We start from the raw sequence: 27,819 nt of genomic DNA, 5'->3' as shown, positions 1-27,819 counted from the left end.
CTGTATGGGGGAGGGAGGACCGTATGGGGGAGGGGGGACTGTATGGGGGAGGGGGGACTGTATGGGGGAGGGGGGGACTGTATGGGGGAGGGGGGACTGTATGGGGGAGGGGGGACTGTATGGGGGAGGGGGGACTGTATGGGGGGGGGACTGTATGGGGGGGACTGTATGGGGGGGGTCTGTATGGGGGGGGACTGTATGGGGGGGACTGTATGGGGGAGGACTGTATGGGGGAGGGGGGACTGTATGGGGGGGGGACTGTATGGGGGAGAGACTGTATGGGGGGGGACTGTATGGGGGAGGGGGGACTGTATTGGGGGGGGGACTGTATGGGGGGGGACTGTATGGGGGAGGGGGGACTGTATGGGGGGGGACTGTATGGTGGGACAGAGAGACTGTATGTGGGGGACGGGGAGGGTTTATGTGGGGGAGGGGGGACTGTATGGGAGGGGGGACTGTATGGGGGGGGCTGTATGGGGGGGACTGTATGGGGGGGACAAAGAGACTGTATGTGTGTGCGTGGTGTGGGGGGGGGTGGAGAGACTGTATGGGAGACGGAGAGACTGTATGTATGTGGGGGACGGGGAGGGTGTATGTGGGGGAGGGGGGACTGTATGTGGGGGACGTAGAGACTGGATGGAGAGACTGTATGTTGGGGACAGGGAGGGGGTGTGTTACTCTGTTAAAGATCCCCTCGTCTCTAGGTGATGTTAGCAGAGCGTAAAGGAGCAGACGAGCTGTATGAGGGGGGGACTGTATGTGGGGGGGGAGACTGTATGTGGGGGACAGGGAGGGGGTGTGTTACTCTGTTAAAGATCCCCTCGTCTCTAGGTGATGTTAGCAGAGTGTTAAGGAGCAGACGAGCTGTATGAGGGGGGTGGACTGTATGGGGGGGGGACTGTATGTGGGGGGGGGACTGTATGTGGGGGGGAGACTGTATGTGGGGGGGGGGCTGTATGTGGGGGGGGGGGACTGTATGTGGGGGACAGGGAGGGGGTGTGTTACTCTGTTAAAGATCCCCTCGTTTCTAGGTGATGTTAGCAGAGCGTAAAGGAGCAGACGAGCTGTATGAGGGGGGGGACTGTATGTGGGGGGGGGGACTGTATGGGGGGGAGACTGTATGTGGGGGGGACTGTATGTGGGGGACAGGGAGGGGGTGTGTTACTCTGTTAAAGATCCCCTCGTCTCTAGGTGATGTTAGCAGAGCGTAAAGGAGCAGACGAGCTGTATGAGGGGGGGTGGACTGTATGGGGGGGAGACTGTATGTGGGGGGGACTGTATGTGGGGGACAGGGAGGGGGTGTGTTACTCTGTTAAAGATCCCCTCGTCTCTAGGTGATGTTAGCAGAGCGTAAAGGAGCAGACGAGCTGTATGAGGGGGGGGGGACTGTATGGGGGGGGGACTGTATGTGGGGGACAGGGAGGGGGTGTGTTACTCTGTTAAAGATCCCCTCGTCTCTAGGTGATGTTAGCAGAGCGTAAAGGAGCAGACGAGCTGTATGTGGGGGGGAGACTGTATGTGGGGGACAGGGAGGGGGTGTGTTACTCTGTTAAAGATCCCCTCGTCTCTAGGTGATGTTAGCAGAGCGTAAAGGAGCAGACGAGCTGTACGCTGTAAAGATCCTGAAGAAGGACGTGGTGATTCAGGATGATGATGTGGAGTGCACCATGGTGGAGAAGAGGGTCCTGGCCCTGTCCGGGAAACCTCCCTTCCTCACACAGCTCCACTCCTGCTTCCAGACCATGGTAACCACACAAACACACACACACACACACACACACGTCCTGACCAGCTCCACTCCTGCTTCCAGACCATGGTAACCACACCCAGAGAGAAACACCATTCTCAAGAGCAGGTGGTCTGCTTTTATCAGTGTTTTCTGAGGTGGAACTCTGGGAATACTGAACAGTCTCTTTCTCTCTCTCTCTCTCTCTCTCTCTCTCTCTCTGTCTCTCTCTGTCTCTCTCTCTCTCTGTCTCTCTCTCTCTTTCTTTCTCTCTCCCTCTCTTTCTCTCTCTCTTTCTCTCTCTCTCTCTCTCTTTCTCTCTCTCTTTCTCTCTCTCTCTCTTTCTCTCTCTCTCTCTCTCTCTCTCTCTCTCTCTCTCTCTCTCTCTCTCTCTCTCTCTCTCTCTCAATTCAATTCAATTCAATTCAATTCAATTCAATTCAAGGGCTTTATTGGCATGGGAAACATGTGTTAACATTGCCAAAGCAAGTGAGGTAGACAACATACAAAGTGAATATATAAAGTGAAAAACAACAAAAATTTACCTGTGCTGTGCTCACTGAGTCTGTACATAGTCAAGGATTTTCTTAATTTTGGGTCAGTCACAGTGGTCAGGTATTCTGCCATTGTGTACTCTCTGTTTAGGGTCAGTCACAGTGGTCAGGTATTCTGCCATTGTGTTCTCTCTGTTTAGGGTCAGTCACAGTGGTCAGGTATTCTGCCGCTGTGTACTCTCTGTTTAGGGCCAGTCACAGTGGTCAGGTATTCTGCCATTGTGTTCTCTCTGTTTAGGGTCAGTCACAGTGGTCAGGTATTCTGCCATTGTGTTCTCTCTGTTTAGGGTCAGTCACAGTGGTCAGGTATTCTGCCATTGTGTTCTCTCTGTTTAGGGCCAGTCACAGTGGTCAGGTATTCTGCCATTGTGTTCTCTCTGTTTAGGGCCAGTCACAGTGGTCAGGTATTCTGCCATTGTGTTCTCTCTGTTTAGGGCCAGTCACAGTGGTCAGGTATTCTGCCATTGTGTTCTCTCTGTTTAGGGCCAGTCACAGTGGTCAGGTATTCTGCCATTGTGTTCTCTCTGTTTAGGGCCAGTCACAGTGGTCAGGTATTCTGCCGCTGTGTTCTCTCTGTTTAGGGCCAGACACAGTGGTCAGGTATTCTGCCGCTGTGTACTCTCTGTTTAGGGCCAGTCACAGTGGTCAGGTATTCTGCCATTGTGTTCTCTCTGTTTAGGGTCAGTCACAGTGGTCAGGTATTCTGCCATTGTGTTCTCTCTGTTTAGGGCCAGTCACAGTGGTCAGGTATTCTGCCATTGTGTTCTCTCTGTTTAGGGCCAGTCACAGTGGTCAGGTATTCTGCCATTGTGTTCTCTCTGTTTAGGGCCAGTCACAGTGGTCAGGTATTCTGCCATTGTGTTCTCTCTGTTTAGGGTCAGTCACAGTGGTCAGGTATTCTGCCATTGTGTTCTCTCTGTTTAGGGTCAGTCACAGTGGTCAGGTATTCTGCCATTGTGTTCTCTCTGTTTAGGGCCAGTCACAGTGGTCAGGTATTCTGCCATTGTGTTCTCTCTGTTTAGGGCCAGTCACAGTGGTCAGGTATTCTGCCATTGTGTTCTCTCTGTTTAGGGTCAGTCACAGTGGTCAGGTATTCTGCCATTGTGTTCTCTCTGTTTAGGGCCAGTCACAGTGGTCAGGTATTCTGCCATTGTGTTCTCTCTGTTTAGGGCCAGTCACAGTGGTCAGGTATTCTGCCATTGTGTTCTCTCTGTTTAGGGTCAGTCACAGTGGTCAGGTATTCTGCCATTGTGTTCTCTCTGTTTAGGGTCAGTCACAGTGGTCAGGTATTCTGCCATTGTGTTCTCTCTGTTTAGGGCCAGTCACAGTGGTCAGGTATTCTGCCATTGTGTTCTCTCTGTTTAGGGCCAGTCACAGTGGTCAGGTATTCTGCCATTGTGTTCTCTCTGTTTAGGGCCAGTCACAGTGGTCAGGTATTCTGCCATTGTGTTCTCTCTGTTTAGGGCCAGTCACAGTGGTCAGGTATTCTGCCATTGTGTTCTCTCTGTTTAGGGCCAGTCACAGTGGTCAGGTATTCTGCCATTGTGTTCTCTCTGTTTAGGGCCAGTCACAGTGGTCAGGTATTCTGCCATTGTGTTCTCTCTGTTTAGGGCCAGTCACAGTGGTCAGGTATTCTGCCATTGTGTTCTCTCTGTTTAGGGCCAGTCACAGTGGTCAGGTATTCTGCCATTGTGTACTCTCTGTTTAGGGCCAGTCACAGTGGTCAGGTATTCTGCCGCTGTGTACTCTCTGTTTAGGCCCAGTCACAGTGGTCAGGTATTCTGCCATTGTGTACTCTCTGTTTAGGGCCAGTCACAGTGGTCAGGTATTCTGCCATTGTGTACTCTCTGTTTAGGGCCAGTCACAGTGGTCAGGTATTCTGCCATTGTGTACTCTCTGTTTAGGGCCAGTCACAGTGGTCAGGTATTCTGCCATTGTGTTCTCTCTGTTTAGGGCCAGTCACAGTGGTCAGGTATTCTGCCATTGTGTTCTCTCTGTTTAGGGCCAGTCACAGTGGTCAGGTATTCTGCCATTGTGTTCTCTCTGTTTAGGGCCAGTCACAGTGGTCAGGTATTCTGCCATTGTGTTCTCTCTGTTTAGGGCCAGTCACAGTGGTCAGGTATTCTGCCATTGTGTACTCTCTGTTTAGGGTCAGTCACAGTGGTCAGGTATTCTGCCATTGTGTTCTCTCTGTTTAGGGCCAGTCACAGTGGTCAGGTATTCTGCCATTGTGTACTCTCTGTTTAGGGTCAGTCACAGTGGTCAGGTATTCTGCCATTGTGTTCTCTCTGTTTAGGGCCAGTCACAGTGGTCAGGTATTCTGCCATTGTGTTCTCTCTGTTTAGGGCCAGTCACAGTGGTCAGGTATTCTGCCGCTGTGTACTCTCTGTTTAGGCCCAGTCACAGTGGTCAGGTATTCTGCCATTGTGTACTCTCTGTTTAGGGCCAGTCACAGTGGTCAGGTATTCTGCCATTGTGTTCTCTCTGTTTAGGGCCAAATAGCATTCTAGTTTGATCTGTTTTTTGGTTGATTCTTTCCAGTGTCAAATAGTTATATTTTTGCTTTCTCATGATTTGGTTGGGTCTAATTGTGTTTCTGTCCTGGGGCTCTGTGGGGTCTGTTTGTGATTGTGAACAGAGACCCAAAACCAGTTGGCTGAGGGGACTCTTCTCTAGGTTCATCTCTCTTTAGGTGAGGGCTTTGTGGTGGTTGTAGAATTGAACAGCTTTTTTCTGGATGTTGTTCATTAGCGGGTATAGTCCTAATTCTGCTCTGCCTGTTTTGGGTTTTACACAAAGTATATTTTTGCAGAAATCTGTATGCAGAGTCTCAATTGAGTGTTTGTCCCATTTCGTGAATTATTGGTAGGTTAGTGGACCTCAGATCTCACAACCATAGAGGGCAATGGGTTCGATAACTGATTGAAGTACTTTTTAGACAGATCCTAATTGGGGATGTTGAGTTATATGTTCCTTTTGATGGCATAGAAGACCCTTCTTGTCTTGTCTCTCATATTGTTCACAGCTTGTGGAAGTTACCTGTGGTGTTGATGTTTAGACCAAGGCAGGTGTAGTTCTTTGTGTGCTCTAGGGCAACAGTGTCTAGATAGATATTTGTATTTGTGGTCCTGGTGACTGGACCTTTTTTGGAACACCATTATTTTGGTCTTACTGAGATTTACTGTCGGGGCCCAGGTCTGACAGAATCTGTGCAGAAGATCTAGGTGCTGCTGTAGGCCCTCCTTGGTTGGTGACAGAAGCACCAGATCATCAGCAAACAGCAGACATTTGACTTCTGAATCCAGTAGGGTGAGGCCGGGTGCTGCAGATTGTTCTAGTGCCTTTGCCAATTTATTGATAAATATGCTGAAGAGGGTGGGGCTCAAGCTGCATCCCTGTCTCACCCCAGGACCCTGTGTGAAGAAATGTCTGTATTTTTTGCCAATTTGTTGTTTGTGTACATTGATTTTATAATGTCATATACTTTCCCCCCCAACACCGCTTCCATCAATTTGCAGACTTTCATGCCAAATTGAGTCAAAAGTTTATTTAAATCAACAAAGAGGAGACTTTGCTTTTGTTTTGTTTGTTTGTCAATAAGGGTGTGCAGGGTGAATACGTGGTCTGTCATACGGCATTTTGGTAAGAAGCCAATTTGACATTTGCTCATTGTGACAATGTTGATGATACTGCAGAGGATTTTTCAGCTATTGACGCATATTCAACTGTAATTATTGGGGTCAAATTTGTGTCCCCTTTTTGTCGATAAGGGTCGATCAGACCTTTGTTTCCAAATATTAGGGAAGATGCCAGAGCTGAGAAGAATGTTTAAGAATAGCCAATTGGAATTTGTGGTCTATATATTTTAGTTTACTATACCCTCAACACCATGGGACTTTTTTGGGGGTTGGAGGGTTTTTATTTTGTCCTGTAGTTCATTCAATGTAATTGGAGAATCCAGTGGGTTCTGGAATCCTGTTTGTTCTGGAATCCTGTTTGTTCTGGAATCCTGTTTGTTCTGGAATCCTGTTTGTTCTGGAATCCAGTAGGTTCTGTTAGTCTTTAATATTCTAAGATTTGTATTTGTATATGTTTTCTTTGCTGTTTGTTCTTTGTTATATGGCTAAAAGATTGAGGAAGTGGTTTTATCCACGTCTCCATTTTGGAAAGATGACTCTTCGTGTTGTAGTTTGTTTAGTGTGTTTTCTGATTCTCCCAGAAGTGGTTTGATTCTATGGATTCTTCGATCACACTGAGCGGATTTCTGACGTGCTCTTCCTTCTTTTTCTTAGTGTTTCACCATAGTGAAGGTGTAGGCTCAGGTTTCTGGTTCTCTGTTTTTGGTTGGACAGGTTTCTGGTTCTCTGTTTTTGGTTGGACAGGTTTCTGGTTCTCTGTTTTTGGTTGGACAGGTTTCTGGTTCTCTGTTTTGGTTGGACAGGTTTCTGGTTCTCTGTTTTTGGTTGGACAGGTTTCTGGTTCTCTGTTTTTGGTTGGACAGGTTTCTGGTTCTCTGTTTTTGGTTGGACAGGTTTCTGGTTCTCTGTTTTTGGTTGGACAGGTTTCTGGTTCTCTGTTTTTGGTTGGACAGGTTTCTGGTTCTCTGTTTTTGGTTGGACAGGTTTCTGGTTCTCTGTTTTGGTTGGACAGGTTTCTGGTTCTCTGTTTTTGGTTGGACAGGTTTCTGGTTCTCTGTTTTTGGATGGACAGGTTTCTGGTTCTCTGTTTTTGAATGGACAGGTTTCTGGTTCTCTGTTTTTGGATGGACAGGTTTCTGGTTCTCTGTTTTGAATGGACAGGTTTTCTGGTTCTCTGTTTTTGGATGGACAGGGTTCTGGTTCTCTGTTTTTGAATGGACAGGTTTCTGGTTCTCTGTTTTTGGTTGGACAGGTTTCTGGTTCTCTGTTTTTGGTTGGACAGGTTTCTGGTTCTCTGTTTTGGATGGACAGGTTTCTGGTTCTCTGTTTTTGGTTGGACAGGTTTCTGGTTCTCTGTTTTTGGTTGGACAGGTTTCTGGTTCTCTGTTTTTGAATGGACAGGTTTCTGGTTCTCTGTTTTTGGTTGGACAGGTTTCTGGTTCTCTGTTTTTGAATGGACAGGTTTCTGGTTCTCTGTTTTTGGTTGGACAGGTTTCTGGTTCTCTGTTTTTGGTTGGACAGGTTTCTGGTTCTCTGTTTTTGGATGGACAGGTTTCTGGTTCTCTGTTTAGGTTTTTTTTTTGCGTTCTTCATTAAAACCATTTGTCATTGTTGTTAATTTTCTTAGGTTGTCCGCTTGAAAATGTTTAGATTTGATGTCAAATATATGTTCAGGCTTCCTACTGCTAGGTTTACACCTTCACTATTGCAGGGAAACATTTTGTCCAGGAAGTTGTCTAGGAGGGACTGGATTTGTTGTTGGAGTATAGTTTTTTATTAGGTTTCTACCTTCCTTCCATCTGTATCTTAACAGTAAGCCGTTTGTTCGGCCTCGATGGTTGATTATTGCTCCGTTCAAGTAGATTGTGATTTTGCTGTGGTCTGATTGGGGTGTCAGTGGGCTGATAGGGGTGTCAGTGGGCTGATAGGGGTGTCAGTGGGCTGATAGGGGTGTCAGTGGGCCCACTGTGATCTGATGGGGGTGTCAGTGGGCCGACTGTGATCTGATAGGGGTGTCAGTGGGCAGACTGTGGTCTGATAGGGGTGTCAGTGGGCCGACTGTGATCTGATCGGGGTGTCAGTGGGCTGACTGTGAACTGATAGGGGTGTCAGTGGGCTGACTGTGGTCTGACAGGGGTGTCAGTAGGCTGACTGTGATCTGATAGGGGAGTCAGTGGGCTGACTGTGGTCTGATAGGGGTGTCAGTGGGCCGACTGTGATCTGATAGGGGTGTCAGTGGGCCGACTGTGAACTGATTGGGGTGTCAGTGGGCCGACTGTGATCTGATGTTCCTGTTTTGACTCATTTAATAGAGTGGGTCTGCTCTATACCAAGTTACCCACTGAGTCTCTTCCCTGTCTAATAGAGTGGGTTAGGTCTGCTCTATACCAAGTTACCCACTGAGTCTCTTCCCTGTCTAATAGAGTGGGTTAGGTCTGCTCTATACCAAGTTACCCACTGAGTCTCTTCCCTGTCTAATAGAGTGGGTTAGGTCTGCTCTATACCAAGTTACCCACTGAGTCTCTTCCCTGTTTCACTCCTGTTAGTGTGGTGGATGGGACTGCCACCTCTCTCCTATTTCTTGTAGGATGACAATGTATTTCTGATTTCTTTCTGCTATTTAGGGAAATGGCAGATGACCTCAGACCTTGGATATTCCAGGATGATATAGTGAAGGCTTTGTGTTCCATAAAGTGTCCAGTGTTGCTGGTGGTGTGGTTCGGTCTCAGGCCAGTAAGTGTGAACAGCCTGCTGGGCATCTGGTACATGCCATTGGCTTGGGCTTGGTGTAAGAGTGGGGTTTGGGCCTGTTTGCCTGCTCACGGCCTGGGCGTGTGTTTGACTTTCATGTTGAGGCCCTCTTTGCGGGAGTGGGGGGTGGCATGGGGTGGGCAGGAGAGGCTTAGGTCTGATCTGAGGGGGCGGCCTATGTGAGTACAATCTGTTGCTTGTGTGTGTCCTCAGTGGGTGAGGGGTGTTGTCAGGGGGGGCTGACGGGAGGTGCTAGGAGGGTGTGTGGGGTGTTGTCAGGGGGGGCTGACGGGGGGTGCTAGGAGGGGGTGGGGTCCCCTGGGTTTGGGGTTCTTCATTTATCTGTCTTGCTGTGATGTCGAAGCTATGGTCAGGGTCTGAGGTGGACTGTTCTGCTGTGGTGTGGAGACTATGGTCAGGGTCTGAGGTGGACTGTTCTGCTGTGGTGTGGAGACTATGGTCAGGGTCTGAGGTGGACTGTTCTGCTGTGGTGTGGAGACTATGGTCAGGGTCTGAGGTGGACTGTTCTACTGTGGTGTGGAGACATTGGTCAGGGTCTGAGGTGGACTGTTCTACTGTGGTGTGGAGACATTGGTCAGGGTCTGAGGTGGACTGTTCTGCTGTGGTGTGGAGACATTGGTCAGGGTCTGAGGTGGACTGTTCTGCTGGCTTCTCTGCGGGGGTGGCCAGCTCTCTAATGGGTTGTTCTACTGGCCTCTCTGCGGGGGTGGCCAGCTCTCTAATGGGTTGTTCTACTGGCCTCTCTGCGGGGGTGGCCCGCTCTCTAATGGGTTGTTCTACTGGCCTCTCTGCGGGGGTGGCCAGCTCTCTAATGGGCTGTTCTACTGGCCTCTCTGCGGGGGTGGCCAGCTCTCTAATGGGTTGTTCTACTGGCCTCTCTGCGGGGGTGGCCAGCTCTCTAATGGGTTGTTCTACTGGCCTCTCTGCGGGGGTGGCCAGCTCTCTAATGGGCTGTTCTACTGGCCTCTCTGCGGGGGTGGCCAGCTCTCTAATGGGTTGTTCTACTGGCCCCTCTGCGGGGGTGGCCAGCTCTCTAATGGGCTGTTCTACTGGCCTCTCTGCGGGGGTGGCCAGCTCTCTAATGGGCTGTTCTACTGGCCTCTCTGCGGGGGTGGCCAGCTCTCTAATGGGCTGTTCTACTGGCCTCTCTGCGGGGGTGGCCAGCTCTCTAATGGGCTGTTCTACTGGCCTCTCTGCGGGGGTGGCCAGCTCTCTAATGGGTTGTTCTACTGGCCTCTCTGCGCACGTCATCGTTGTCACCCTTTCTTCCAGCAGTCTGATCCTCTCCTCCAGCAGTCTGATCCTCTCCTCCATCAGTCTGATCCTCTCCTCCAGCAGTCTGATCCTCTCCTCTAGCAGTCTGATCCTCTCCTCCAGCAGTCTGATCCTCTCCTCTAGTGCTCTGTTCTTCTCCTGCTCTTTCTCCTGTTGAAGTTGTCTCACCACAGTCCAGAGTGCAGATATGTCTCTCTCTCCACCTCCAGCTCTCGGGGTCTGCTTGAAGGGGTGTTGTTGTTGATGGAGTTTCTCTCTCTCTCTCTCTCCAGGACAGGTTATATTTTGTGATGGAGTATATCAACGGAGGAGACCTCATGTATCAGATCCAGCAGGTCGGCAAGTTCAAGGAACCCCACGCTGTGTGAGTACACACACCACACACACACACACACACTCCTGTGCCTGGTCTAACTCAGTGTGTGTGTGTGTGTGTGTGCGTGTGTGTGTGTGTGTGTGTGTGTGTGTGTGTAGTTTCTATGCTGCAGAGATCTCCATCGGCCTCCTCTTCCTCCATTCCAAAGGCATCGTTTACCGGTGAGTGACTGTTTTACTCCATGTTTGTTACGTGTGGTATTCCGCCCCGCGGCCTTCTGGATGTTTGTCAGCAAGACAAACGGAGCTGATCGTGGACTAGGGGAAACAGAGGGCCGAGCATCAACCTGTTGTTGTGGAGCCTCAGCATCCACATCCCTAATGGTCCAAACACACTAACACAGTCAGTGGAACACGACGACGCCTCTTCCCCCTCAGGAGACTGAAACGATTTGTCATGGGCCCTCATATCCGCAGCAGTCTAAGGCACTGCATCTCAGGACTACAGGCGTCACTACAGACCCTGGTTCGATTACAGACCGTATCACAACCGGCCGTGATTGGGAGTCCCATAGGGCGGCGCACAATTTGGCCCAGCGTGGTCCGGGTTTGGCCGGGGTAGGCCGTCATTGTAAATAAGAATTTGTTCTTAACTGACTTGCCTAGTTACATATTACCTCAACAACCTCATACCCACATTGACTCGGTACTTGTACTCCTTGTACATAGTCTCATTGTTGTGTCTCTATATCCTTTGTTATTTTCTTTTTAACTCTGCGTTGTTGGGAAAGGGCTCGTAAGTAAGCATTTCACAGGAACAGCTGGTGCTCTCATGCATGGTTCAGTGTTGCTTGTCTCGAAGCAAGCATAGAAGACATTTAACTTGTTTGGTAGGCTCGCATCAATGATGTCGTGATTTGACGTTTAACATGAATCTAAAGACTGTTATTTATCGAATCAACCTAAATATGGTTCATTGTTACCCGATTTAAATTAATCATATGACAATTAACTCATTAGGATCTGGGGCACCATGCGGTTCTTTAAAGAGTTACCAGCTCCCAAATTTAACTCTAAAGGTCTTTACCTATCACATCTATTAACAGGCAACTTATTCATCATAACCTCGTATCATATCATCATTCTGAACACTCGTAACCTTCTTGTATCTGCAACTTATTCATCACAACCTCGTATCATATCATCATTCTGAACAGTCGTAACCTTCTTGTATCTGCAACTTATTCATCACAACCTCGTATCATATCATCATTCTGAACAGTCGTAACCTTCTTGTATCTGCAACTTATTCATCACAACCTCGTATCATATCATCATTCTGAACAGTCGTAACCTTCTTGTATCTGCAAAAACCAGAGCCTTACTCAGTGGTGTAAAATACTTCAAGTAAAAATACTTTAAATTACTACTTATGTCGTTTTTGGGGGTATCTGTACCTCACTATTTATATTTTTTCCAACTTTTACTTCACTACATAAAGACAATATTACTCCATACATTTTCCCTGTCGCCCAAAAGATAGTCGTTACATTTTGACAGGAAAATGGTCCAATTCACACACTTATCAAGAGAACATCTCTGGTGATCCGTACTGCCTCTGATCTGGAGGACTCACTAAACAGAGAACATCCCTGGTGATCCCTACTGCCTCTGGTCTGGAGGACTCACTAAACAGAGAACATACCTGGTCATCCCTACTCCCTCTGATCTGGCGGACTCACTAAACAGAGAACATCCCTGGTTGTCCCTACCGACTCTGATCTGGAGGACTCACTAAACAGAGAACATCCCTGGTCCTCCCTACCGACTCTGATCTGGAGGACTCACTAAACAGAGAACATACCTGGTCGTCCCTACTGCCTCTGATCTGAAGGACTCACTAAACAGAGAACATACCTGGTCATCCCTCCTGCCTCTGATCTGGCAGACTCAGTAAACAGAGAACATCCCTGGTCATCCATACTGCCTCTGATCTGGAGGACTCACTAAACAGAGAACATCCCTGGTCATCCCTACTGCCTCTGATCTGGAGGACTCACTAAACAGAGAACATCCCTGGTCGTCCCTACTGCCTCTGATCTGGAGGACTCACTAAACAGAGAACATCCCTGGTCATCCCTACTGCCTCTGATCTGGAGGACTCACTAAACAGAGAACATCCCTGGTCATCCCTACTGCCTCTGATCTGGAGGACTCACTAAACAGAGAACATCCCTGGTCATCCCTACTGACTCTGATCTGGTGGACTCACTAAACACAAATGTTTCGTTTGTAAATGATGTCTGAGTGTTGGAGTGTACCCCTGGCTATCCGTCCAATTTGTATTTATTTTTCATGGTGTCTTCTGGTTTGCTTAATATAAGAAATTTTAAATGGTTTATACTTTTTACTTTTGATACTTAAGTATATTTTATCAATTACATTTACTTTTGACACTTAAGTATTTTTTAAACCAAATACTTTTTGGACTTTTACTCAAGTAGTAATTTACTGGGTGACTTTCACTTTTACTTGAGTCATTTTCAGCACTTGGCCCGTTCTGTGAGCTTGTGTGGCCTACCACTTTGCGGCTGAGCCGTTGTTGCTCCTAGACGTTTCCACTTCACAATAACAGCACTTACAGTTGACCAGGGCAGCTCTAGAAAGGCAGACATTTTACAACCTGACTTGTTGGAAAGGTGGCATCCTATGACGGTGCCACGTTGAAAGTCACTGAGCTCTTCAGTAAGGCCATTCTACTGCCATTGCTTGTCTATGGAGATTGCATGGCTGTGTGCTCAATTTTATACACCTGTCAGCAACAGCCGTGTGGCTGAAACAACCGCAGGCACACATTTTGAAGGGGTGTCCACATACTTTTGGATATATATAGTGTATGTTTAATATGTCTGTGTATGTATAATGTGTCTGTGTGTGTTTATGTGTGTGTAACGTGTGTATGTAGTTTTAACGTGTGTGTGTGTGTGCCTCTCCTAGGGATCTGAAGCTGGACAACGTGATGCTGAAGGACACATTAAGATAGTCTGTCTCTGTGTGCCTCTCCTAGGGATCTGAAGCTGGACAACGTCATGCTGGATGCAGAAGGCCACATTAAGATAGTCTGTCTCTGTGTCACATTAAGATAGTCTGTCTCTGTGTGCCTCTCCTAGGGATCTGAAGCTGGACAACGTGATGCTGAAGGACACATTAAGATAGTCTGTCTCTGTGTGCCTCTCCTAGGGATCTGAAGCTGGACAACGTCATGCTGGATGCAGAAGGCCACATTAAGATCGCGGACTTTGGGATGTGCAAAGAGAACATGTTAGACGGTGTCACCACCAAGACCTTCTGTGGGACCCCAGACTACATCGCTCCTGAGGTAATGGTCTCTTCTGTTCTTCAGCTCCCTATCCTCTTCTTTCTCCTCTCCTCCCCCCCTTAGTCCTCAAATCAAAATCAAATCAAATGTATTTATAAAGCCCTTCGTACATCAGCTGATATCTCAAAGTGCTGTACAGAAACCCAGCCTAAAACCCCAAACAGCAAGCAATGCAGGTGTAGAAGCACGGTGGCTAGGAAAAACTCCCTAGAAAGGCCAGAACCTAGGAAGAATCCTAGAGAGGAACCAGGCTATGTGGGGTGGCCAGTCCTCTTCTGGCTGTGTCGGGTAGAGATTATAACAGAACATGGCCAAGATGTTCAAATGTTCATAAATGACCAGCATGGTCCAATAATAATAAGGCAGAACAGTTGAAACTGGAGCAGCAGCACGGCCAGGTGGACTGGGGACAGCAAGTCCTGAGGCATGGTCCTAGGGCTCAGGTCCTCCGAGAGAGAGAAAGAAAGAGAGAAAGAGAGAATTAGAGAGAGCACACTTAAATTCACACAGGACACCGAATAGGACAGGAGAAGTACTCCAGATATAACAAACTGACCCTAGCCCCCCGACACATAAACTACTGCAGCATAAATACTGGAGGCTGAGACAGGAGGGGTCAGGAGACACTGTGGCCCCATCCGAGGACACCCCCGGACAGGGCCAAGCAGGAAGGATATAACCCCACCCACTTTGCCAAAGCACAGCCCCCACACCACTAGAGGGATATCTTCAACCACCAACTTACCATCCTGAGACAAGGCCGAGTATAGCCCACAAAGATCTCCGCCACGGCGCTACCCAAGGGGGGGGGGGGGGGGGGGGGCGCCAACCCAGACAGGATAGTCCTCTATCCTCCTCCTATCTCATCCCTCTCTACTCCCCCCCTTAGTCCTCTATCCTCCTCCTATCTCATCCCTCTCTCCTCCCCCTTAGTCCTCTATCCTCCTCCTATCTCATCCCTCTCTCCTTCTCCTTAGTCCTCTATCCTCCTCCTATCTCATCCCTCTCTACTCCCCCCCTTAGTCCTCTATCCTCCTCCTATCTCATCCCTCTCTCCTCCCCCTTAGTCCTCTATCCTCCTCCTATCTCATCCCTCTCTCCTCCTCCTTAGTCCTCTATCCTCCTCCTATCTCATCCCTCTCTCCTCCGCCCCTTCGTCCTCTATCCTCCTCCTATCTCATCCCTCTCTCCTCCCCCTTAGTCCTCTATCCTCCTCCTATCTCATCCCTCTCTCCTCCTCCTTAGTCCTCTATCCTCTTCCTATCTCATCCCTCTCTCCTCCGCCCCTTCGTCCTCTATCCTCCTCCTATCTCATCCCTCTCTCCTCCCCCTTAGTCCTCTATCCTCCTCCTATCTCATCCCTCTCTCCTCCTCCTATCTCATCCCTCTCTCCTCCCCCGTAGTCCTCTATCCTCCTCCTTTCTCATCCCTCTCTCCTCCCCCCTCCAGATCATAGCGTACCAGCCCTATGGGAAGTCTGTGGACTGGTGGGCCTTTGGAGTTCTGCTCTACGAGATGCTGGCTGGACAGGTGTGTGTGTGTGTGTGTGTGTGTGTGTGTGTGTGTGTGTGTGTGTGGTGTGTGTGTGTGTGTGTGTGTGTGTGTGTGTGTGTGTGTGTGTGTGTGTGTGTGTGTGTGTGTGTGTGTGTGTGTGTGTGTGTGTGTGTGTGTGATATTTGTCTCGGTACATCGTCTTACAGTACGTAGTGCAGAATGTCAGCGGTGTCCTCTCAGTGGCGCTCTGTGTGTCCCTCCCCAGCCTCCGTTCGATGGTGAGGACGAGGATGAGTTGTTTCAGTCCATCATGGAGCATCACGTCTCCTACCCCAAGTCCATGTCCAAGGAGGCTGTCGCCATCTGCAAAGGGGTGAGTATACACACTTACACTCTCTATCTCTCGCTCTCTCTCACACACTCTGACCTCTGACCCCTGTCTCTAGTTGATGACTAAGCACCCAGGGAAGCGTCTGGGCTGTGGTCCGGAGGGGGAGAGGGATATAAAGGAGCACGCTTTCTTCCGCTACATGGACTGGGACAAACTGGAGAACAAGGAAGTCCAGCCGCCCTTCAAACCCAAAGCTGTGAGTCTAACCTATATAACCTATCTCTCTCTCTCTATATATATATATATACAGTGGGGCAAAAAAAGTATTAGTAGTAGTAGAATTCATCCATGATGTCATAATGATAGTTTAACCAGGTTTCTAGGATATATAGTATATTCTAGAATTCACCCATGATGTCATAATGATAGTTTAACCAGGTTTCTAGGATATATAGTATATTCTAGAATTCACCCATGATGTCATAATGATAGTTTAACCAGGTTTCTAGGATATACAGTGGGGCAAAAAAGTATTTAGTCAGCCACCAATTGTGCAAGTTCTCCCACTTAAAAAGATGAGGCCTGTAATGAGGCCTGTAATTTTCATCATAGGTACACTTCAACTATGACAGACAAAAAAATCCTGAAAATCACATTGTAGGATTTTTTATGAATTTATTTGCAAATTATGGGGGAAAATAAGTATTTGGTCACCTACAAACAAGCAAGATTTCTGGCTTTCACAGACCTGTAACTTCTTCTTTAAGAGGATCCTCTGTCCTCCACTCGTTACCTGTATTAATGGCACCTGTTTGAACTTGTTATCAGTATGAAAGACACCTGTCCACAATCTCAAACAGTCACACTCCAAACTCCACTATGGCCAAGACCAAAGAGCTGTCAAAGGACACCAGAAACAAAATTGTAGACCTGCACCAGGCTGGGAAGACTGAATCTGCAATAGGTAAGCAGCTTGGTTTGAAGAAATCAACTGTGGGAGCAATTATTAGGAAATGGAAGACATACAAGACCACTGATAATCTCCCTCGATCTGGGGCTCCACGCAAGATCTCACCCCGTGGGGTCAAAATGATCACAAGAATGGTGAGCAAAAATCCCAGAACCACACGGGGGGACCTAGTGAATGACCTGCAGAGAACTGGGACCAAAGTAACAAAGCCTACCATCAGTAACACACTACGCCGCCAGGGACTCAAATCCTGGAGTGCCAGACGTGTCCCCCTGTTTAAGCCAGTACATGTCCAGGCCCGTCTGAAGTTTGCTAGAGAGCATTTGGATGATCCAGAAGAAGATTGGGAGAATGTCATATGGTCAGATGAAACCAAAATATAACTTTTTGGTAAAAACTCAACTCGTCGTGTTTGGAGGACAAAGAATGCTGAGTTGCATCCAAAGAACACCATACCTACTGTGAAGCATGGGGGTGGAAACATCATGCTTTGGGGCTGTTTTTCTGCAAAGGGACCAGGACGACTGATCCGTCTAAAGGAAAGAATGAATGGGGCCATGTATCGTGAGATTTTGAGTGAAAACCTCCTTCCATCTGCAAGGGCATTGAAGATGAAACGTGGCTGGGTCTTTCAGCATGACAATGATCCCAAACACACCGCCCGGTCAATGAAGGAGTGGCTTCGTAAGAAGCATTTCAAGGTCCTGGAGTGGGGACTGAGTCATGAGGACTGGATGACTCCATCTACTTCATTATATGTATATTATGTTGTGGATGAGGACTGGATGACTCCATCTACTTCATTATATTTATCTTCTGTTGTGGATGAGGACTGGATGACTCCATCTACTTCATTATATTTATCTTCTGTTGTGGATGAGGACTGGATGACTCCATCTACTTCATTATATTTATATTATGTTGTGGATGAGGACTGGATGACTCCATCTACTTCATTATATTTATATTATGTTGTGGATGAGGACTGGATGACTCCATCTACTTCATTATATTTATATACTGTTGTGGATGAGGACTGGATGACTCCATCTACTTCATTATATTTATATACTGTTGTGGATGAGGACTGGATGACTCCATCTACTTCATTATATTTATATACTGTTGTGGATGAGGACTGGATGACTCCATCTACTTCATTATATTTATATACTGTTGTGGATGAGGACTGGATGACTCCATCTACTTCATTATATTTATCTTCTGTTTCTCCTCTGTGTGTTTTAATTCATCCCATCCATCCCTCTTCTCTCCCCCCCCCATACAGTGCGGTCGCGAGGCAGAGAACTTTGATCGTTTCTTTACACGCCACCCCCCCATCCTGACCCCCCCCGACCAGGAGGTCATCATGAACCTGGACCAGGAAGAGTTCCAGGGATTCTCATTCGTTAACCCAGAGTACCCCGACATGGACTGACCCATCACAGCGCTGCATTAGCTCCGTGATCCTGCCCCTCTTCCAGATCTCATATCATTTCGTCACCAGGATATAGTTTAGGACCAAAGGGGTGTATCCCAGTTGTCTCTCCTCCCTCTTGAGCGTGCACTTGTTCACTACTCCTGAGTGGCGCGGCCGTCTAGTGGCATCTCAGTGCACGAAGCGTCACTACAGTGCCTGGTTTGAATCCAGGCTGTGTCACATCCGGCCGTGATTGGGAGTCCTAATAGGGCGGCGCACAATTGGCCCAGCGTCGTCCGGGTTTTGGCCTGGGGGGTAGGTCGTCATTGTAAATAATAATTTGTTCTTTAACTGACTTGCCTAGTTAAATAAAGATTAAATACAAAAAAAAAATTATAAACACAAATATAAAACATTATTGGTGTTAACCTGGAGTAGAGCTTCCATTTACCACTCATTTCCTTTCAAGTGAGGAAGTGTGTACTTTGGGAGGAAGAGAATTGGGACATAGCCTCATCCCTACCCATATCTACTGTTCTAACCTAAACACAGATCTAGGATCAGATTCCCCGTGCCCCTAGTCTACCCATATCTACTGTTCTAATCTAAACACAGATCTAGGATCAGATTCCCCGTGCCCCTAGTCTTAACTACCCATATCTACTGTTCTAACCTAAACACAGATCTAGGATCAGATTCCCCGTGCCCCTAGTCTACCCATATCTACTGTTCTAATCTAAACACAGATCTAGGATCAGATTCCCCATGCCCCTAGTCTACCCATATCTACTGTTCTAATCTAAACACAGATCTAGGATCAGATTCCCCATGCCCCTAGTCTACCCATATCTACTGTTCTAACCTAAACACAGATCTAGGATCAGATTCCCCATGCCCCTAGTCTACCCATATCTACTGTTCTAATCTAAACACAGATCTAGGATCAGATTCCCCATGCCCCTAGTCTTAACTACCCATATCTACTGTTCTAACTTAAACACAGATCTAGGATCAGATTCCCCGTGCCCCTAGTCTTAACTACCCATATCTACTGTTCTAACCTAAACACAGATCTAGGATCAGATTCCCCGTGCCCCTAGTCTACCCATATCTACTGTTCTAACCTAAACACAGATCTAGGATCAGATTCCCCGTGCCCCTAGTCTACCCATATCTACTGTTCTAACCTAAACACAGATCTAGGATCAGATTCCCCGTGCCCCTAGTCTACCCATATCTACTGTTCTAATCTAAACACAGATCTAGGATCAGATTCCCCATGCCCCTAGTCTACCCATATCTACTGTTCTAATCTAAACACAGATCTAGGATCAGATTCCCCATGCCCCTAGTCTTAACCTGAACCATTACGGAGATCTGACCTCTGATCAGCGGTTAAAGACAACTTCTACTCAAAACAGAGCAGACGGACCCATGTGTACGAAATCCTACAACAACAAAAAAATGCTGAATCGATCGATTTTCAACTAATCGCTAATCAAATCAATGAGTTTACATTCCCACCATCAACCAATCAAATGACCTCCCAACTGTTACTGGGACCAATATTGATCGACTGATCGAACTGATCGACTTTCTTACTGTTTAATGATCAATTAGGGTGTTGCTGTTTTATTTTTATTGATTAGGGATCCCCCATTAGGGATTTAGAACTGTTATGAAATGTTAGCATCGTGCTATTACAACGAGGGAGGCCTCCTTGGTACTGTCACCACCACCACCACCTCACACACCATGTTATATTACTGTCAAACTGTGCCAAAGCAGGGTCAGAGTTCAGGGTCCAGTGTCCTCCGATTACGGGGAGACACACGGCAGCCATTTTGTGCCACAGAGCCCAAACAACCCCACACCTCAGAATAGCATTCACTGCAACTGGAAACGCACGGACACACCAGGGCTCATCTCCAATAGTCTTGTCAACCCGGTCCAACCACACATCTCTAGATATCGCTCTGAGACCAGGGCCCGTTCCCCATAGTGACCTGCTATTGACCAGGGAGGGCCCATTCCCCATAGTGACCTGCTATTGACCAGGGCCCATTCCCCATAGTGACCTGCTATTGACCAGGGCCCGTTCCCCATAGTGACCTGCTATTGACCAGGGCCCATTCCCTCTATAGTGACCTGCTATTGACCAGGGCCCATTCTCCATAGTGACCTGCTATTGACCAGGGCCCATTCTCCATAGTGACCTGCTATTGACCAGGGCCCGTTCCCCATAGTGACCTGCTATTGACCAGGGAGGGCCCATTCCCTCTATAGTGACCTGCTATTGACCAGGGCCCATTCTCCATAGTGACCTGCTATTGACCAGGGCCCATTCTCCATAGTGACCTGCTATTGACCAGGGCCCGTTCCCCATAGTGACCTGCTATTGACCAGGGAGGGCCCATTCCCTCTATAGTGACCTGCTATTGACCAGGGAGGGCCCATTCCCTCTATAGTGACCTGCTATTGACCAGGGAGGGCCCATTCCCTCTATAGTGACCTGCTATAGGGCCCATTCCCTCTATAGTGACCTGCTATAGGGCCCATTCCCTCTATAGTGACCTGCTATAGGGCCCTGGCTCAGTAGAAAGTAGTGCACTGCATAGGGAATAGGGTGTGATTTCAGATGCTGTCTAGGAATTATCTGACCACTGCCAAACAGAGATGTTGTTGTTTATACTTGGGTGGTTAGTTAACCAGGGTGGTTAGTTAACCAGGGTGGTTAGTTAGTACTTGGTTAGTTAACCAGGGTGGTTAGTTAGTACTTGGTTAGTTAACCAGGGTGGTTAGTTAGTACTTGGTTAGTTAACCAGGGTGGTTAGTTCGTACTGGTTTAGTTAACCAGGGGAGTTAGTTCGTACTGGTTTAGTTAACCAGGGTGGTTAGTTAGTACTAGGTTAGTTAACCAGGGTGGTTAGTTAGTACTAGGTTAGTTAACTGGTTATTAGTACCGGGGGACGTGTTCTGTATCTGTTTAAGAGAGTTCTGATTATATTACCATGCTGTTAAATGTGTCAAACTGGAAAATAAAAGGGAAGGGATTTTTTCTTTCTTGTGTCAAGAGTGACTGAGGATGATGATGATGAGGAGGAGGATGACGATGATGATGATGATGATAGCTGAATCTTGTTTTGTGTGTCCGCTGAGCTAAAGGCCTTATCTGAACTTGGGGAGTTAACTCTACTGAATGATAATGATGATGATGATGATAGCTGAATCTTGTTTTGTGTGTCCGCTGAGCTAAAGGCCTTATCTGAACTTGGGGAGTTAACTCTACTGAATTATAATGATGATGATGATGATGATAGCTGAATCTTGTTTTGTGTGTCCGCTGAGCTAAAGGCCTTATCTGAACTTGGGGGAGTTAACTCTACTGAATTATGATGATGATGATGATGATGATGATAGCTGAATCTTGTTTTGTGTGGGGAGTTAACTCAAGCCTCTGCTGTCTTACAGGAAACGTACAGAGGTTTGTAACGATGTAGGGAGAGGGGGTGTGTCTTGTACGTGTAAATCTGTCTTCTGATTGGATAATATAATATAACTCAACTCACCTCCCGGTGCCTTAATGTCTCAACCAGCATACTGCTCTCTGTGGCATTACACACACACACACACACACACACCTTAATTGAAGTGCATTGAGAAGCAGACTCAGTCTACTAGTCCACATAGAAACCCCTTGAGAAGTAGACTCAGTCTACTAGTCCACATAGAAACCCCTTGAGAAGCAGACTCAGTCTACTAGTCCACATAGAAACCCCTTGAGAAGCAGACTCAGTCTACTAGTCCACATAGAAACCCCTTGAGAAGCAGACTCAGTCTACTAGTCCACATAGAAACCCCTTGAGAAGCAGACTGTCTACTAGTCCACATAGAAACCCCTTGAGAAGCAGACTGTCTACTAGTCCACATAGAAACCCCTTAAGAAGCAGACTCAGTCTACTAGTCCACATAGAAACCCCTTGAGAAGCAGACTATCTACTAGTCCACATAGAAACCCCTTGAGAAGCAGACTCAGTCTACTAGTCCACATAGAAACCCCTTGAGAAGCAGACTGTCTACTAGTCCACATAGAAACCCCTTGAGAAGCAGACTGTCTACTAGTCCACATAGAAACCCCTTGAGAAGCAGACTATCTACTAGTCCACATAGAAACCCCTTGAGAAGCAGACTCAGTCTACTAGTCCACATAGAAACCCCTTGAGAAGCAGACTGTCTACTAGTCCACATAGAAACCCCTTGAGTAGCAGACTCAGTCTACTAGTCCACATAGAAACCCCTTGAGTAGCAGACTCAGTCTACTAGTCCACATAGAAACCCCTTGAGAAGCAGACTGTCTACTAGTCCACATAGAAACCCCTTAAGAAGCAGACTCAGTCTACTAGTCCACATAGAAACCCCTTGAGAAGCAGACTGTCTACTAGTCCACATAGAAACCCCTTGAGGAGCATACTGTCTACTAGTCCACATAGAAACCCGTTGAGGAGCAGACTGTCTACTAGTCCACATAGAAACCCCTTGAGAAGTAGACTGTCTACTAGTCCACATAGAAACCCCTTGAGAAGCAGACTCAGTCTACTAGTCCACATAGAAACCCCTTGAGAAGCAGACTCAGTCTACTAGTCCACATAGAAACCCCTTGAGAAGCAGACTGTCTACTAGTCCACATAGAACCCCTTGAGAAGCAGACTGTCTACTAGTCCACATAGAAACCCCTTAAGAAGCAGACTCAGTCTACTAGTCCACATAGAAACCCCTTGAGAAGCAGACTATCTACTAGTCCACATAGAAACCCCTTGAGAAGCAGACTCAGTCTACTAGTCCACATAGAAACCCCTTGAGAAGCAGACTGTCTACTAGTCCACATAGAAACCCCTTGAGAAGCAGACTGTCTACTAGTCCACATAGAAACCCCTTGAGAAGCAGACTATCTACTAGTCCACATAGAAACCCCTTGAGAAGCAGACTCAGTCTACTAGTCCACATAGAAACCCCTTGAGAAGCAGACTGTCTACTAGTCCACATAGAAACCCCTTGAGAAGCAGACTGTCTACTAGTCCACATAGAAACCCCTTAAGAAGCAGACTCAGTCTACTAGTCCACATAGAAACCCCTTGAGAAGCAGACTATCTACTAGTCCACATAGAAACCCCTTGAGAAGCAGACTCAGTCTACTAGTCCACATAGAAACCCCTTGAGAAGCAGACTGTCTACTAGTCCACATAGAAACCCCTTGAGGAGCAGACTGTCTACTAGTCCACATAGAAACCCGTTGAGGAGCAGACTGTCTACTAGTCCACATAGAAACCCCTTGAGAAGCAGACTCAGTCTACTAGTCCACATAGAAACCCCTTGAGAAGCAGACTCAGTCTACTAGTCCACATAGAAACCCCTTGAGAAGCAGACTGTCTACTAGTCCACATAGAAACCCCTTGAGAAGCAGACTGTCTACTAGTCCACATAGAAACCCCTTAAGAAGCAGACTCAGTCTACTAGTCCACATAGAAACCCCTTGAGAAGCAGACTATCTACTAGTCCACATAGAAACCCCTTGAGAAGCAGACTCAGTCTACTAGTCCACATAGAAACCCCTTGAGAAGCAGACTGTCTACTAGTCCACATAGAAACCCCTTGAGAAGCAGACTGTCTACTAGTCCACATAGAAACCCCTTGAGAAGCAGACTATCTACTAGTCCACATAGAAACCCCTTGAGAAGCAGACTCAGTCTACTAGTCCACATAGAAACCCCTTGAGAAGCAGACTGTCTACTAGTCCACATAGAAACCCCTTGAGAAGCAGACTGTCTACTAGTCCACATAGAAACCCCTTAAGAAGCAGACTCAGTCTACTAGTCCACATAGAAACCCCTTGAGAAGCAGACTCAGTCTACTAGTCCACATAGAAACCCCTTGAGAAGCAGACTGTCTACTAGTCCACATAGAAACCCCTTGAGAAGCAGACTGTCTACTAGTCCACATAGAAACCCCTTGAGAAGCAGACTCAGTCTAATAGTCCCTGGCTGTCCATATGGGTGTGATGACATCCCCCTCAGCAGGAGACCAGGGGCTAGTGTTTGGACCTTTGCTCCGGCCGGTCCGTTGGATATGGGGCTGCTGAGTGGGCAGGGCCCCCTGGGGCTGAGGGGTGGGCAGGGCCCCCTGGGGCTGAGGGGCCTAGAGGAGAGATGGAGAGCAGAAGGTAGGAAGTAAGCGAGTGTTCTTGGAAACTGTCCGTTCCTCTATTCTTCCTGAGGCTTTCTGTATGTCCTTCTATAGCTCTCTCACTCTGCCGGTCTGTAACATCCTGTCTCTGCCAGTCTGTAACGGTCTGTCTCTCTGCCAGTCTGTAATGGTCTGTCTCTCTGCCGGTCTGTAACATCCTGTCTCTGCCAGTCTGTAATGCTCTCTCACTCTGCCGGTCTGTAACATCCTGTCTCTGCCAGTCTGTAACGGTCTGTCTCTCTGCCAGTCTGTAACAGTCTTTCTCTCTGCCAGTCTGTGTCTCTGCCAGTCTGTAACATCCTGTCTCTGCCAGTCTGTAATGGTCTGTCCCTCTTTCAGTCTGTAATGGTCTGTCCCTCTTTCAGTCTGTAACGGTCTGTCTCTCTGCCAGTCTGTAACGGTCTGTCTCTCTGCCGGTCTGTAACGGTCTGTCTCTCAGCCAGTCTGTAATGGTCTGTCCCTCTTTCAGTCTGTAATGGTATGTCCCTCTTTCAGTCTGTAATGGTCTGTCCCTCTTTCAGTCTGTAATGGTCTGTCCCTCTTTCAGTCTGTAACGGTCTGTCTCTCTGCCAGTCTGTAACGGTCTGTCTCTCTGCCAGTCTGTAACGGTCTGTCTCTCTGCCAGTCTGTAATGGTCTGTCCCTCTTTCAGTCTGTAACGGTCTGTCCCTCTTTCAGTCTGTAATGGTCTGTCCCTCTTTCAGTCTGTAACGGTCTGTCTCTCTGCCAGTCTGTAACAGTCTGTCTCTCTGCCAGTCTGTAACGGTCTGTCTCTCTGCCAGTCTGTAACGGTCTGTCTGTCTCTCTGCCAGTCTGTAACGGTCTGTCTCTCTGTCAGTCTTTAACGGTCTGTCTCTCTGCCAGTCTGTAATGGTCTGTCTCTCTGCCAGTCTGTAACGGTCTGTCTCTCTGCCAGTCTGTAATCGTCTGTCTCTCTGCCAGTCTGTCTCTCTGCCAGTCTGTAACAGTCTGTCTCTGTAACGGTCTGTCTCTCTACCAGTCTGTAATGATCTGTCTCTCTGCCAGTCTGTAATGGTCTGTCTCTCTGCCAGTCTGTAATGGTCTGTCCCTCTTTCAGTCTGTAATGGTATGTCCCTCTTTCAGTCTGTAACGGTCTGTCTCTCTGCCAGTCTGTAACAGACTGTCTCTCTTTCAGTCTGTAACGGTCTGTCTCTCTGCCAGTCTGTAACGGTCTGTCTCTCAGCCAGTCTGTATGGTCTGTCCCTCTTTCAGTCTGTAATGGTCTGTCCCTCTTTCAGTCTGTAATGGTCTGTCCCTCTTTCAGTCTGTAACGGTCCTGTCTCTCTGCCAGTCTGTAACAGTCTGTCTCTCTGACAGTCTGTAACGGTCTGTCTCTCTGCCAGTCTGTAACAGTCTGTCTCTCTGCCAGTCTGTAACGGTCTGTCTCTCTGCCAGTCTGTAACGGTCTGTCTGTATCTCTACCAGTCTGTAACGGTCTGTCTGTCTCTCTGCCAGTCTTTAACGGTCTGTCTCTCTGCCAGTCTGTAATGGTCTGTCTCTCTGTCAGTCTGTAACGGTCTGTCTCTCTGCCAGTCTGTAACGGTCTGTCTCTCTGCCGGTATGTAACGGTCTGTCTCTCTGCCAGTCTGTAACGGTCTGTCTCTCTGCCAGTCTGTAACAGTCTGTCTCTCTGCCAGTCTGTAACGGTCTGTCTCTCTGCCAGTCGTAATCATCTGTCTCTCTGCCAGTCTGTCTCTCTGCCAGTCTGTAACAGTCTGTCTCTGTAACGGTCTGTCTCTCTACCAGTCTGTAATGATCTGTCTCTCTGCCAGTCTGTAATGGTCTGTCTCTCTGCCAGTCTGTAATGGTCTGTCCCTCTTTCAGTCTGTAATGGTCTGTCCCTCTTTCAGTCTGTAACGGTCTGTCTCTCTGCCAGTCTGTAACAGTCTGTCTCTCTGCCAGTCTGTAACGGTCTGTCTCTCTGCCAGTCTGTGTCTCTGCCAGTCTGTAACGGTCTGTCTCTCACCCAGTCTGTAACGGTCTGTCCCTCTTTCAGTCTGTAATGGTCTGTCCCTCTTTCAGTCTGTAATGGTCTGTCCCTCTTTCAGTCTGTGACGGTCTGTCTCTCTGCCAGTCTGTAACAGTCTGTCTCTCTGCCAGTCTGTAACGGTCTGTCTCTCTGCCAGTCTGTAACGGTCTGTCTCTCTGCCAGTCTGTAACGGTCTGTCTCTCTGCCAGTCTGTAACGGTCGCTCTCTGCCAGTCTGTAACGGTCTGTCTGTCTCTCTGCCAGTCTGTAATGGTCTGTCTCTCTGCCAGTCGTAACAGTCTGTCTCTCTGCCAGGTCTTTAATGGTCTGTCTCTCTGCCAGTCTGTAATGGTCTGTCTCTCTGCCAAGTCTGTAAACGGTCTGTCTCTCTGCCAGTCTGTAACGTCTGTCTCTCTGCCGTCTGTAACGGTCTGTTCTCTCTGCCAGTCTGTAACGGTCTGTCTCTCTGCAGTCTGTAATGGTCTGTCTCTCTGCCAGTCTGTAATGGTCTGTCTCTCTGCCAGTCTGTAATCGTCTGTCTCTCTGCCAGTCTGCTCTCTGCCAGTCTGTTCTCTCTGCCAGTCTGTAACAGTCTGTCTCTGTAAACAGTCTGTCTCTCTGCCAGTCTGTAATGGTCTGTCTCTCTGCCATCTGTAATGGTCGGTCCCTCTTTCAGTCTTAACGGTCTGTTCCTCTGCAGTCTGAACGGTCTGTCTGTCTGCCAGTCTGTAATGGTCGGTCCCTCTTTCAGTCTGTAACGGTCTGTCTCCTCTGCCAGTCTTTAACGGTCTGTCTCTCTGCCAGTCTGTAATGGTCTGTCTCTCTGACAGTCTGTAATGGTCTGTCTCTCTGCCAGTCTGTAATGGTCTGTCTCTGCCAGTCTGTAATGGTCTGTCTCTGCCAGTCTGTAATGGTCTGTCTCTGCCAGTCTGTAACAGTCTGTCCCTCTGCCAGTCTGTAACGGTCTGTCTCTCTGCCAGTCTGTCTCTCTGCCAGTCTGTAACGGTCTGTCTCTCTGGCCAGTCTGTCTCTCTGCCAGTCTGTAATGGTCTGTCTCTCTGCCAGTCTGTAATGGTCTGTCTCTGCCAGTCTGTAATGGTCTGTCTCTACCAGTCTGTAACGGTCTGTCCCTCTGCCAGTCTGTAACGGTCTGTCTGTCCCTCTGCAGGTCTGTAACGGTCTGTCTCTCTGCCAGTCTGTCTCGCTGCCAGTCTGTCTTTAAGTCTATGCCGTAGTCTATCAGTCTGTTGCTTGTCTGTACGGGGTCTGTATATTTCTCTCCTCTCAGGTTGTCTGTTGACTTTTCTATGTTCTGTAGACTTGTGTAGACCGGGTGATCCTGTCTGTTCAGTAGGTGTCTGGTGTCTCTCCAGTCTCCTGGGTGATCCTCTGTTCAGTAGGTGTCTGGTGTCTCTCCAGTCTCCGGGTGATCCTGTCTTCAGTGGGTGTCTGGTGTCTCTCCGTCTCCTGGGTGATCCTGTCTGTTCAGTGGGTGTCTGCGTCTTGGTCTGTGGTGGTCTGTGTCTTTTGGTCTGGGGTGGTCTGTGTCTTTGTTCTGGGGTGGTCTGTGTCTTCTGGTCTGGGGTGGTCTGTCTCTTTGTTCTGGGATGGTCTGTGTCGGTCTGTGTCTTTGTTCTGGGGTGGTCTGGTCGTCTTGTCTGGGTGGTCTGTGTCTTTGTTCTGGGATTCTATGTCTCTTTGTTCTGGGATGGTCTAT

At 48.1% G+C, this 27,819-nt stretch overlaps 1 protein-coding gene across 1 annotated transcript in view; it reads left to right on the top strand.

Moving 5' to 3' along the window:
* LOC116366449 (protein kinase C beta type) overlaps positions 1-21,443 on the top strand; it is a gene marked incomplete at its 5' end in the record, with an annotated part of 46,767 nt that extends 25,324 nt beyond the window's left edge. The window contains 8 exon segments of the mRNA XM_031818536.1: positions 1,572-1,745; positions 10,238-10,329; positions 10,440-10,502; positions 13,521-13,659; positions 15,109-15,189; positions 15,419-15,526; positions 15,600-15,740; positions 17,743-21,443. Of these exon segments, the coding sequence (XP_031674396.1) occupies positions 1,572-1,745; positions 10,238-10,329; positions 10,440-10,502; positions 13,521-13,659; positions 15,109-15,189; positions 15,419-15,526; positions 15,600-15,740; positions 17,743-17,892 (948 nt within the window).
* Between the last annotated feature and the right edge of the window lie 6,376 nt (positions 21,444-27,819).

The sequence above is a fragment of the Oncorhynchus kisutch genome, unplaced genomic scaffold (assembly GCF_002021735.2).
Source record: "Oncorhynchus kisutch isolate 150728-3 unplaced genomic scaffold, Okis_V2 scaffold1467, whole genome shotgun sequence".
NCBI lineage: Eukaryota > Metazoa > Chordata > Actinopteri > Salmoniformes > Salmonidae > Oncorhynchus > Oncorhynchus kisutch.
The sequence above is the reverse complement of the archived record's forward strand: the minus strand, read 5'-3'. Positions and strand labels throughout refer to the sequence as shown.